The following is a 13,753-nucleotide window of genomic DNA, read 5'->3' as shown; positions in this document are numbered from 1 at the left end:
CACAGGAGATAGCAAACAAGGGGACTCCACTAGCAATAGTGAGGATACATTACCAAAAACAACTGGTGAGAGCCCCATTGTTAGTGCTAGTGAGGATAGGAAAGAGACAGGTAAACATGCACCAACAGGGAATACAATCACAGAAACCCAAGGCAAAAGGAAACCAAGCCTGTGCACATACCATGCACTTGGTATCTGTAGGCATGGGAAATCTGGAAAAACAGATGGGACGTGCAACTTTGACCACCCTAGAAAATGCCGTGCCCATATGGCAACAGGAAAATGCAAACTCCCTTCCTGTAAGCTTTTTCACCCTGAAATGTGTCCCTCTTCAGTACACGAAAGACTGTGCTATAACTTAAATTGCCAGGCACACCATCTAAAGGGGACAAAAAGATACAAAACATCCAGACCATGGGAAAACCTGGGTAGCCACAGCCACTCAAGAGGGAGAGGTTTTTTAGTGCCAGGAAGGAAAAAAAACTGGCAGGAAATGGCAGAAATCGTACACCACATCCAGTCATTCCTGGAGTGGAACCACAGTCGATGGCCTCCACTCCAAACCAACAGATACAGATACTAATGCCGGAAAAAAAAAGTCCTCCCCAGTACCATCAATACCACCAGTCCGATGACATTCTTCTTTGCAAATATACAGGGTCTAAAGCCAGCAACGAACAACAAAATATCTTTCATCCATGGACTGCTTGCAGAGGCAAATGCAATGTTCACGGCTTTCACAGAGACCCACATAAAGGATCACTTGGGCAACGAAATATGGATCCCAGGTTACAACCTATACAGATGCGACAGAGTGAACAGGCAAAAGAAGGGGTTGGCCTGTACATCGCAGAGTCATTTGTTTGCACAGAACTGCTTAATGCCTCAAATGATGTAGTCGAAGTTTTAACAGTAAAGATCGAGAACCAAAACCTAGTCATTGTGGTAGTCTACAAGCCTCCGGATGCAACGTCCCAGCAATTCCAGGAACAGCTGTTAAAAATTGACCACTGTCTTGAAAATCTGCCAGTTCCTGCCCCCAACATCTTGCTCCTGGGGGATTTCAACTTAAGGCACCTAAAATGGAGGAATATAGCAAATAATGTTGTTGCAGTGATAACACCAGGAGGCAACTCTGACGAGAACTCACACTCACACGAGCTTTTAAATCTCTGCACAAAATTCAACTTAAACAAGCAAATAATATAGCCTACTAGACTGGAAAATACACTAGACCTCATCTTCACTAACAATAATGATCTGATACGAAATGTCACCATATCAAGAACAATATACTCAGATCACAACAAAATCGAGGTTCAGACATGTATGCGCGGAGCCCCAGACCGACATAATGAGATTAGTCACGAAGGAGCCTTCACCAAATTCAACTTCAATAACAAGAACATAAAGTGGGACCAAGTAAACCAAGTCCTAACCGATATCAGCTGGGAAGATAGACTAAGCAACACAGACCCCAACTTATGCCTAGAACAGATTAACTCGGTGGCACTCGATGTATGCTCAAGGCTTATTCCTTTATGAAAAAGGAGGAGTAAATGTAAAATAGAAAGAGACAGGCGCTCCCTTTACAGGCGACGGAAAAGAATAACAGAGCGGCTAAAAGAGGCCAATATATCTGAAATGCGTAGGGAGTCACTGGTCAGAGAAATAGCAAACATCGAACTTAATCTAAAGGAATCTTATAGGAGTCAGGAATCGCGGGAAGAACTAAAAGCCATAAATGAAATCGAAAGAAACCCAAAGTATTTCTTTTCCTATGCCAAATCAAAGTCGAGAACAACGTCCAGTATTGGGCCCCTACTTAAACAAAATGGGTCCTACACAGATGACAGCAAGGAAATGAGTGAGCTACTAAAGTCCCAGTATGACTCAGTTTTTAGCAAGCCGCTAACCAGACTGAGAGTCGATGATCAAAATGATTTTTTTATGAGAGAGCCACAGAATTTGGTTAACACAAGCCTATCTGATGTTATCCTGACACCAAATGACTTTGAACAGGCGATAAATGACATGCCCATGCACTCTGCCCCAGGGCCAGACTCATGGAACTCCGTGTTCATCAAGAACTGCAAAAAGCCCCTATCACGAGCTTTTACCATCCTATGGAGAGGGAGCATTGACACGGGGGTCGTCCCACAGTTACTAAAAACAACAGACATAGCCCCACTCCACAAAGGGGGCAGTAAAGCATTAGCAAAGAACTACAGACCGATAGCACTAACATCCCATATCATAAAAATCTTTGAAAGGGTCCTAAGAAGCAAGATCGCCACCCATCTAGAAACCCATCAATTACACAACCCAGGGCAACATGGGTTTAGAACAGGTCGCTCCTGTCTGTCTCAACTATTGGATCACTACGACAAGGTCCTAAATGCACTAGAAGACAAAAAGAATGCAGATGTAATATATACAGACTTTGCAAAAGCCTTCGACAAGTGTGATCATGGCGTAATAGCACACAAAATGCGTGCTAAAGGAATAACAGGAAAAGTTGGTAGATGAATCTATAATTTCCTCACAAACAGAACACAAAGAGTAGTAGTCAACAGAGTAAAGTCTGAGGCGGCTACGGTGAAAAGCTCTGTTCCATAAGGCACAGTACTCGCTCCCATCTTGTTTCTCATCCTCATATGTGACATAGACAATGATGTCAGCCACAGCACCGTGTCTTCCTTTGCAGATGACACCCGAATCTGCATGACAGTGTCTTCCATTGCAGACACTGCAAGGCTCCAGGCAGACATCAACCAAATCTTTCAATGGGCTGCAGAAAACAATATGAAGTTCACCGATGAGAAATTTCAATTACTCCGATATGGTAAACACGAGGAAATTAAAACTTCTTCAGAGTACAAAACAAATTCCGGCCACAAAATAGAGCGAAAAACCAACGTCAAAGACCTGGGAGTGATCATGTCAAGGATCTTACCTTCAAGGTGGCCTGGTGGCTAAAGCTCCCGCTTCACACACGGAGGGCCCGGGTTCGATTCCCGGCGGGTGGAAACATTCGACGTTTCCTTACACCTGTTGTCCTGTTCACCTAGCAGCAAATAGGTACCTGGGTGTTAGTCGACTGGTGTGGGTCGCATCCTGGGGGACAAGATTAAGGACCCCAATGGAAATAAGTTAGACAGTCCTCGATGACGCACTGACTTTCTTGGGTTATCCTGGGTGGCTAACCCTCCGGGGTTAAAAATCCGAACGAAATCTTATCTTATCTTATCTTAAGGACCATAACACTGTATCAATCGCAGCTGCTAGAAAAATGACAGGATGGATAATGAGAACCTTCAAAACTAGGGAGGCCAAGCCCATGATGACACTCTTCAGGTTGCTTGTTCTATCTAGGCTGGAATATTGCTGCACACTAACAGCACCTTTCAAGGCAGATGAAATTGCTGACCTAGAAAATGTACAGAGAACCTTCACAGTGCGCATAACGGAGATAAAACACCTCAATTACTGGGAGCGCTTGAGGTTCCTAAACCTGTATTCCTGGAATGCAGGCGGGAGAGATACATGATTATATACACCTGGAAAATCCTAGAGGGACTAGTACCGAACTTGCACACGAAAATCACTCACAACGAAAGCAAAAGACTTGGCAGACGATGCAACATCCCCCCAATGAAAAGCAGGTATGTCGCTAGCACGTTAAGAGACAATACAATAAGTGTCAGGGGCCCGAGACTGTTCAACTGCCTCCCAGCATACATAAGGGGGATTACCAATAGACCCCTGGCAGTCTTCAAGCTGGCACTGGACAAGCACCTAAAATCGGTACCTGACCAGCCGGTCTGTGGCTCGTACGTTGGATTGCGTGCAGCCAGCAGTAACAGCCTGGTTGATCAGGCTCTGATCCACCAGGAGGCCTGGTCACAGACCGGGCCTCGGGGGCGTTTACCCCCGGAACTCTCCAGGTAAACTCCAGGTAAACATAAAGAGCCGCAAAATTTGGAATTCATTACCAGAAAATAAAGTAACCCGGTCTGAACATCATTTTAAGACTCTTCTCAAAAGGCACTTACTCACCCTAGACTAAATACTCAATACTCTGTATTTAGCTTTACCAAAAAATCTCCCAATTGCCTAAGTCTTAAAACTTCAAGACTAGACGCTCAAGTTCATACATTGACTAATACTACATAGTAGTAGTATAAATACCTACCTAGAACAATATTTCCCTACACCCAGATGTAACATTCTCATACTGTAAACTATCAGCAAAACGCAATGTTATATTCCCATAATATAATTTCATTATTTATTATTGAAACTACTGTACAACTTAAACTATGATAAATTTCTTTAGTGTTAACTAGTCTGTAAGCCATTAAATTAAGTATGCCCATAATGCCTAGGCATGATAGAGGCTCCCTTTGTGCTGCAACTCATTATTGTAAATACATAATCTCAACGTACTCTTGCAAAGAAATAAAATTTGACTTTGATTTTGACTTTGACTTATGTATCTCTATTCAAGAACACTCTAAAAGATCCCTGTTCTCTATTTCCTTCAATAATATTTCCAAAAACACCTGAATTGATTATAATTTTTAAAGATTTAATATAAACTTCGAGACTTTCTCATGCAACCTTTTTCCAGATTACTTTCAGCTTACACACTCATGCAGTGTGTGTGTGTTCATGTATATGTGGTTCCAGGGTTTGATTCACGGCTCCTGGCCCTGCCTCTTTGCTGGTCGCTGCTAGATCCACACTCTCCCAGCTTCAAGAGCTTTATCGTTCTTCTCCTTAAAGCTGTGTATGGAACCTGCTTCTTTTACATCACTCTCCAGAGTGTTCCACTTCCTGACAGCTCTAAGGCTGAAGAAACACTTCTTAACATTCCTCTGACTCATTTGAGTTTTCAGTTTCCAGTTATGCACTCTTGTTGCTATTTTCTCATGATCCCATGACATTACACAGTAATACAGTGGAACTCCGGTTTTCGCACGCTCCAGTTATCGGATGTTTTGGTTTTAGGACCGTTTTTTTGTGCGAAATTTTGTTCCAGATATCGGACCTTGATCCCGTAATTGGACGTGTCCACCCGCCCCAGGACGCCGCCACTACGCGTCTCATTCTGCTTGTCACTGGTCCACTGGTCGAGTGAGCATTACTTCTCGCATTCCAAAACATCTCATAATAATCCCTTGCTTTGGTGCTTGTTTATTAACTGGGACTGAGAAATAAGCCACCATGGGCCCAATGAAAGTTCCTGGTGCCAGGCAGCCCATTGGTAAAGGGCCGAGAGAGAGGAGAGAATGCGTCTTCTTCAGTGATTCTGCGATATGTACGATACTAAAGCAGCAGGAGTTGATAAAGGCTATAGTGCCAACCAGCGATAAAGTGTAGCATTAACAGTGTAGCTCCTTCGTTGTTGTTTGAGGTATATAGGGCCACTGACAACACCGCCGCCACCACCAACACTATATATATATGGCCTATGCTGTCAGTGGCCCTTATAAACCCAACAACAGCAACACCACCACCACTCCACATACGTAACGACATATTTTATTCATTCTATAGTGTACATCATGTTTCTATGTTGTTAATATTGTTTATTATGTCATATTAGATCAATTGTGATAGAGAAATAAGCCATAGAGTTGATATTATTGTCATATGCTAGCCATGGTGTGGAGCTAGGACTAGGAAACACTAGCCTCGTAGGCTCTAGGAATAGCATGACCACATCTTTCAGTGGGCTGCAGAAAACAATATGAAGTTCAACGATGAGAAATTTCAATTACTCAGATATGGTAAACATATGACAATAGTATTTCTCCACAATGTTGAGAGTTTCACTGTTAAAATTTTGTTAATATGCGGGAAGAACGGGGGAAAGACATCAGAGAAAAACAAAGGTTTTAATAAAAAGCAAATTGTAAATTTATCAATTTATATATAAGCAAAAATTTATTAAACATTATTATATTGGGAAAAAAAATCGTTCAAGGTAACTTACATGTATAAAAGTAATGTGTATAGGTTGCATATATGAGAAAAAATTTATGATCATCCTCAGAAAAATAACATTAACAAATAATACCAATTATTATTATTATAATCAAAAAAGAAGCGCTAAGCAAATAATACCAATAATAATACCAATCAGGAACATAATAAGTAATCTAATCGTTAAACGGTAATTTTAATCAATGGCATATGAAAGAAAAAAAAAAAAGAAAATCATCATTGGAAATGTTTAATGAATTTGTCTGTAAATGATAACCAAAGCAACGAAAAAATATTACAGGCAAACAGCCATCTGAGGAGAAAAAATGCCCTAAGGGCCAAAAACATAAGCTACTGGCATTTTTTTTTTTTTTTTTGAGTTAAGGATTTATTTCTTAGCATAGTTTGCAATGTGTAATTACAATTTTGATTTGTTAAATACAAAGAAAATCACTATCATGCTGTCCCGTCCTTAAATTCCCTCACCTTGGCATGGAAAAGTCTGTGTCATCTCTTGCTGGGTCCACACCGCTGCAGCTGACTGACGTTGTGATAAATGGTTTAAAAAACCGACAAGTTGTAGAATTGAGACACTTATGCAACATACAGGAATCTTTATTCAGGAAACGTTTCGCCACACATATGTTGCATAAGTGTCTCAATTCTACAGCTGACTGACGTTACAATCCTTCTGTGAGTAAACTGTCTTACATGAATCGTTGGAAACCTAACATCCTGGGTTTGTTCTTCGCGATTATCCTGTCTGGGAGGGTCTTGATGAATATTATATCTTGCTGGTAACACCCCAGTGTTCACGCAGCATCTGGATTGCAACCATGATCATGACATAGGTATGTACTTAACAGTTCCTTCTTCGCTCTGCCGCGAGTTGGTCGCGTTCTGCCGCGAGCTGGTCACGTTCTCCCTGGAGCTGGACACGCTCTGCATCGAGCTGTTCACGCTCTGCCGCAAGCTGTTTACGTTCTTCTCCTAGATAGTCACGCTCTATCCCAAACCGGTCACGCTCTGCTGCAAGCTGTTGACGCTCCACCCCAAGCTGATCACGTTCTGCCGCGAGCTGTTTGCGCTCTTTCCCAAGTTGCTCACGTTCTACTGCGAGCTGATCACGTTCTGACCCAAGCTGATCACGCTCTGACCCAAGCTGTTCACGCTCTGACCCAAGCTGATCACGCTCTGACCCAAGCTGTTCACGCTCTGACCCAAGCTGATCACGCTCTGTCACAATCTGGACGCGCTCTGCCCCAAGCTGGTCACGCTCTATCCCCAGCTGGTCACGCTCTGCCCCCAGCTGGTCACGCTCTGTCCCCAGCTGGTCACGCTCTGTCCCAAGTTGGTCACGCTCTGTCCCGAGTTGCACTCCTTTTGCCCCGAACTGCTCATGCACTGCCCCGAGCCGGTCATGCTGTGCCGCAAGCTGATCATGCTCTGCCACGAGCTGGTCACGCTCTATCCCGAGCTGGCTGCTACTATCCTAGAATAACAAGTCTACGATAACCTATCTAGCAATCAAAAATTGGAAGGAGAAAACTCTAGCAGCAGAAAGTGTTGGTTACAAGCTGAAGGAATAAGTTCTCTAAGAGAGGTGGAAAAACACGCAGTGAAGCTCTACCACATTATTACATATCGTTAGTTGTATACAATAAAATTTGGAGCTAAGTGCTGGTAGTTGTGTTAAATGGTAAGCATAGCTTGAGCAATAGGTTAATTTTATTTAGAAAATCATAAAGAGAGTGTGCATTAATATAATAATAATAATAATAATATCTTTATTTCTACAAGTACATGCACAAGGTATACAGGCCTAGCTGACATCAATGACATACTATATAGAAAGCTGCTTGTTATACAGAGCATATTGAGTCAGTTTTGTCCCAGGATGTGACCCACACCAGTCGACTAACACCCAGGTACCCATTTTACTGATGGTGAACATAGACAACCGGTGTAAGGAAACCCTCCCAATGTTTGCACCCTTGCCAGGAATCAAACCCAGACACTCGCCATGTGAACCCCTCAAGGAAGGTTCCTTGATGTTGGTGAGGGGCTCTTGATTTAGGGAATTGGATCTGTGCTCCAGTTCCCCGAATTAAGCCTGAATGCCTTCCACATCCGCTGTATAATCCTCCGGGTTTAGCGCTTCCCCCTTGATTATAATAATAATCGCCATGTGAAGCGAGAGGTTTAGTCACCAGGCCACGGGGCACCGTGCAGCTGTTGTAAATGTTCACCATTACTGTATAAGGAACACAATGAGATGAAGGGTGTCAAATTTCTGGATTAGTGTAATGCTCTGTGGGAGTCTGAACGAACAACAAATTACCAGTACGATTATTTTAATTCTGAAAAACAAGCACTAAACACGCATGAGTCACACAACAGTGTATAGGAAGGAGCGTGTGTCTGGTAGAGGTTAGAAGAGCTGAGGGATAGAGTAAAATGAGAGTCACAGTTGATGCAATAGGTTAGTTTTAGTTAAAATGTCATCGAGACAACAATTACCTGGAGTTACCTGGAGAGAGTTCCGGGGGTCAACGCCCCCGCGGCCCGGTCTGAGACCAGGCCTCCTGGTGGATCAGAGCCTGATCAACCAGTCTGTTGCTGCTGGCTGCACGCAAACCAACGTACGAGCCACAGCCCGGCTGATCCGGAACTGACTTTAGGTGCTTGTCCAGTGCCAGCTTGAAGACTGCCAGGGGTCTGTTGGTAATCCCCCTTATGTGTGCTGGGAGGCAGTTGAACAGTCTCGGGCCCCTGACACTTATTGTATGGTCTCTTAACGTGCTAGTGACACCCCTGCTTTTTATTGGGGGGATGGTGCATCGTCTGCCAAGTCTTTTGCTTTCGTAGTGAGTGATTTTCGTGTGCAAGTTCGGTACTAGTCCCTCTAGGATTTTCCAGGTGTATATAATCATGTATCTTTCCCTCCTGCGTTCCAGGGAATACAGGTTTAGGAACCTCAAGCGCTCCCAATAATTGAGGTGTTTTATCTCCGTTATGCGCGCCGTGAAAGTTCTCTGTACATTTTCTAGGTCGGCAATTTCACCTGCCTTGAAAGGTGCTGTTAGTGTGCAGCAATATTCCAGCCTAGATAGAACAAGTGACCTGAAGAGTGTCATCATGGGCTTGGCCTCCCTAGTTTTGAAGGTTCTCATTATTCATCCTGTCATTTTTCTAGCAGATGCGATTGATACATTGTTATGGTTCTTGAAGGTGAGATCCTCCGACATGATCACTCCCAGGTCTTTGACGTTGGTGTTTCGCTCTATTTTGTGGCCAGAATTTGTTTTGTACTCTGATGAAGATTTAATTTCCTCATGTTTACCATATCTGAGTAATTGAAATTTCTCATCGTTGAACTTCATATTGTTTTCTGCAGCCCACTGAAAGATTTGGTTGATGTCTGCCTGGAGCTTTGCAGTGTCTGCAATGGAAGACACTGTCATGCAGATTCGGGTGTCATCTGCAAAGGAAGACACGGTGCTGTGGCTGACATCCTTGTCTATGTCGGATATAAGGATGAGGAACAAGATGGGAGCGAGTACTGTGCCTTGTGGAACAGAGCTTTTCACCGTAGCTGCCTCGGACTTTACTCTGTTGACGACTACTCTCTGTGTTCTGTTAGTGAGGAAATTATAGATCCATCGACCGACTTTTCCTGTTATTCCTTTAGCACGCATTTTGTGCGCTATTACGCCATGGTCACACTTGTCGAAGGCTTTTGCAAAGTCTGTATATATTACATCTGCATTCTTTTTGTCTTCTAGTGCATTTAGGACCTTGTCGTAGTGGTCCAATAGTTGAGACAGACAGGAGCGACCTGTTCTAAACCCATGTTGCCCTGGGTTGTGTAACTGATGGGTTTCTAGATGCGTGGTGATCTTGCTTCTTAGGACCCTTTCAATGATTTTTATGATATGGGATGTTAGTGCTATTGGTCTGTAGTTCTTTGCTGTTGCTTTACTGCCCCCTTTGTGGAGTGGGGCTATGTCTGTTGTTTTTAGTAACTGTGGGACGACCCCCGTGTCCATGCTCCCTCTCCATAGGATGGAAAAGGCTCGTGATAGGGGCTTCTTGCAGTTCTTGATGAACACAGAGTTCCATGAGTCTGGCCCTGGGGCAGAGTGCATGGGCATGTCATTTATCGCCTGTTCGAAGTCATTTGGCGTCAGGATAACATCGGATAGGCTTGTGTTAATCAAATTTTGTGGCTCTCTCATAAAAAATTCATTTTGATCTTCGACTCTCAGTCTGGTTAGCGGCTTGCTAAAAACTGAGTCATATTGGGACTTGAGTAGCTCACTCATTTCCTTGCTGTCATCTGTGTAGGACCCATCTTGTTTAAGTAGGGGCCCAATACTGGACGTTGTTCTCGATTTTGATTTGGCATAGGAGAAGAAATACTTTGGGTTTCTTTCGATTTCATTTATGGCTTTTAGTTCTTCCCGCGATTCCTGACTCCTAAAGGATTCTTTTAGCTTAAGTTCGATGCTTGCTATTTCTCTGACCAGTGTCTCCCTACGCATTTCAGATATATTGACCTCTTTTAGCCGCTCTGTTATTCTTTTCCGTCGCCTGTAAAGGGAGCGCCTGTCTCTTTCTGTTTTACATCTACTCCTCCTTTTTCTTAGAGGAATAAGCCTTGTGCATACATCGAGTGCCACCGAGTTAATCTGTTCTAGGCATAAGTTGGGGTCTGTGTTGCTTAGTATATCTTCCCAGCTTATATCGGTTAGGACTTGGTTTACTTGGTCCCACTTTATGTTTTTGTTATTGAAGTTGAATTTGGTGAATGCTCCCTCGTGACTAATCTCATTATGGCGGTCTGGGGCTCCGCGCATACCTGTCTGAACCTCAATTATGTTGTGATCTGAGTATATTGTTTTTGATATGGTGATATTTCTTATCAGATCATCATTGTTAGTGAAGATGAGGTCTAGTGTATTCTCCAGTCTAGTAGGCTCTATTATTTGCTGGTTTAAATTGAATTTTGTGCAGAGATTTAAAAGCTCGCGTGAGTGTGAGTTTCATTGAGATTCTGAGGGAGGAGAACACCTAGAGTGTCACAGCGCTGAAGACTTCATTATCAATCTTAGATAAGATACTTTGTTAAGCCCAGAAAAAGAAATGAATATAGAATCGACAAACTGGGCGGCAGATTTGGTCCACTTAGAATGTATCTAAACCATACCACGGGCGGGGATAGAACCCGCGATCAGTCTCAAAACTCCAGACCGTCGCGTTAGCCGGGAAAGAAAGAAAGCAAGGAAAGAAAAAAAGCAAGGAAAGAAAGAAAGCAGGGAAAGAAAGCAAGGAAAGAAACCAAGAAATAAAGACATTCAGAAAACTATTATCATTTCATCGTAACAAAAAACAATAATACCACAAAGAACAATAAAAAATATCACAATGGGAAAAAAAATACAATTATAAGAAACGGCGACAAAAATTTGTGCCGATCAAACAGAAACAGACAGAGAGGTAAACATAATTGCCAGATTTTTCACTGTAAGATGCCTACGTCAGTCTCCCATTCAACTGTCTTTACAACAGTGAAATGATATTTGTAATTAAGAAGGCGGGCTGAGCATACATGAGATCAGAATATATACCTCTCTACATATTTTCCCTACAAATTTTAAATCTAAACATCTTAAGTAAATAATCGTAACTCTCTAACAGACACAGCTAATTATTACAATCATGATGATTGTCTCTGAAGTCGCAGTCAGACATCACTTGCTGACTTCACACCCCTGCACCTGACTCACCTTACCTTATGCAAAAAAAAAAAAGGAAAAAATCTCATGTGCAGTGCCTGGGAAATAGGAATAATCAAGTTTGATCCAAGGAAAGGGGATGCAATTCCTATTCTTAGCATCATCAGCGTTCCACCTGCATCATGGCAAACGACTTGCTAACAACTAAAAAATTATATTACTGAATGAAAGCATTATTAGACAACACAGTAAGTGTGAGGGGCCCTAGACTGTTCAACTGCCTCTCAGCATACATTAGGGGGATTACTAATAGACCCCTGGCTGTCTTCAAGCAGGCACTGGACAGGCACTTAAAGTCACTACCTGACCAACCGGGCTGTGGTTCGTACGTCAGCTTGTATGCGACCAACAGTAGCAGCCTGGTTGATCAGGCCCTGATCCACCACGAGGTCTGGTCACAGACCGGGCCGCGGGGACGTTGACCCCTAAACTCTCTCCAGGTATACTCCAGGTATTATTGTTATTATCTGTCAGCACAGCTTATGACCCTCACCAATTTTATGCATTAAGAATAAACTAAGTTTATACAATCCTCAATTTATATTCCAGTCACAATCAGTAATACTGTTCATAAAGTTTGATTTAATTACATTTTGTTCAGGCATTAATTTGCTTCTTACAACTTTCTCAGTTTTTAACTAGTCAATTGGGGGATTAAAATTTTTAAGTAACAGTGAGCTGGGCAAATGGACAGGATCTTGCGGCTCTTTATGAATTTCTCTGGCTTAAAAATAAAGTTAGGAAGCATAAAAATGGGACGCTCCTAGGAGACCTCGTAGGACCCCTCCTAGGTGCCCTCCTAGGAGAACTTCTAGGAGCACTCCTAGCAATCTCTGGCAACACTTTAAAGTCCTCGAATATAGCCATAAATCAGAACATCGCTCAAACATGGTTTAAAAACTGGTAACGCGTCGGTCTGGAGTTTTACGACGCACCGCGAGTTCAATCCCCGCCCGTACCGTGGTCTGGTAACGCAGTATATACACGTCGAAATAGCTAAAGTGGCAATGGTTCGGTTTCATTCTTCACAACTGTTGCATTATTATTTGTCAGTAAACTACCAGATGCATCGAGCAACTTCAGTACAGACTCAAATGGTTTTTAAACGTATTAAAGAGCTAAAGGCATCACCCCAAACAGTTTCAAGGTAATAGGTGCGTTTTATGAATTTGTACTCAAGGAATTAAATAGGTTGAGCCCAACCAAAAGGACAGTACATGACAAAGTTCGTCACTTTCCTAAAAATATATTGCAAATGAACTGAAAGTACCATAACTCACAATAAAATTATCCATCACTTTCACTGTGCCAGATGGACTCAAGTCTGCCAGAGTTAAACGTGTTTTCATGAAAAAAATATTAGATCGGATGTCAGTAACTATAAGCCTCGCAGTGTACGGAGCACCACCTGTCAAATCCTCGAGGAAGCAACGTATTACCAGGATTCGTCAGGAAACAGGACAACTGCTTCCTGACGCTGGTCTCAGTCATATGATAACCTGCCACTGGAGCTTATGGTCAACTGACCGAGGCCTTCCACTAGTTTACCCGTCCACCCCTTTATAAATTAAAATTATTACTGCGTGCATTACCAAGAAGTTAGATATCCTAATGACAATAATATCCTGCATAGTTACCAGGGTTGGTCACTATGGAATAGAAAAGGCATTTGGCATAGTGTATTATGTATAAATCAACAATCTATCGTAACAGGCTTAATAAACTAGTTTACCGTCTATCTGAACAACGGGAAAAACAATCAAGGTCAGTAACACATAATCAGAACCCTCGCGAATAACATGTGTAGTTCCACATGGAAATATTTTGGGCCCCTTATTCTTTTAGTGATATGTAAATGATTGTCAAATTCTGTTAAGTGCAAATTACTATTATATCCAGATGATAGTGTTCTGCTAGTGTCAGGAAAATATCCATCGGATAAAGCTAACTAGAGAAATTGGTAC

The 13,753-nt window shown here is 42.5% G+C and overlaps 1 protein-coding gene across 2 annotated transcripts in view; it reads right to left on the bottom strand.

Moving 5' to 3' along the window:
* Positions 1-13,753, bottom strand: part of LOC128690634 (golgin subfamily A member 6-like protein 7) — a 70,101-nt gene that overhangs the window by 54,057 nt on the left and 2,291 nt on the right. Inside the window, exon 3 of one of the 2 annotated variants that reach the window (XM_053779361.2) lies at positions 5,958-7,483. The exons of the other annotated variant lie outside the window; for it this stretch is intronic. Coding sequence (XP_053635336.2) covers positions 6,851-7,483 — 633 coding nt within the window. The 3' untranslated portion in view covers positions 5,958-6,850. Of the gene's footprint in view, positions 1-5,957; positions 7,484-13,753 lie in introns of those variants that run through there. 2 annotated transcript variants of the gene reach the window in all.

This window comes from Cherax quadricarinatus, chromosome 29 (assembly GCF_038502225.1).
Source record: "Cherax quadricarinatus isolate ZL_2023a chromosome 29, ASM3850222v1, whole genome shotgun sequence".
Lineage (NCBI taxonomy): Eukaryota > Metazoa > Arthropoda > Malacostraca > Decapoda > Parastacidae > Cherax > Cherax quadricarinatus.
The sequence above is the reverse complement of the archived record's forward strand: the minus strand, read 5'-3'. Positions and strand labels throughout refer to the sequence as shown.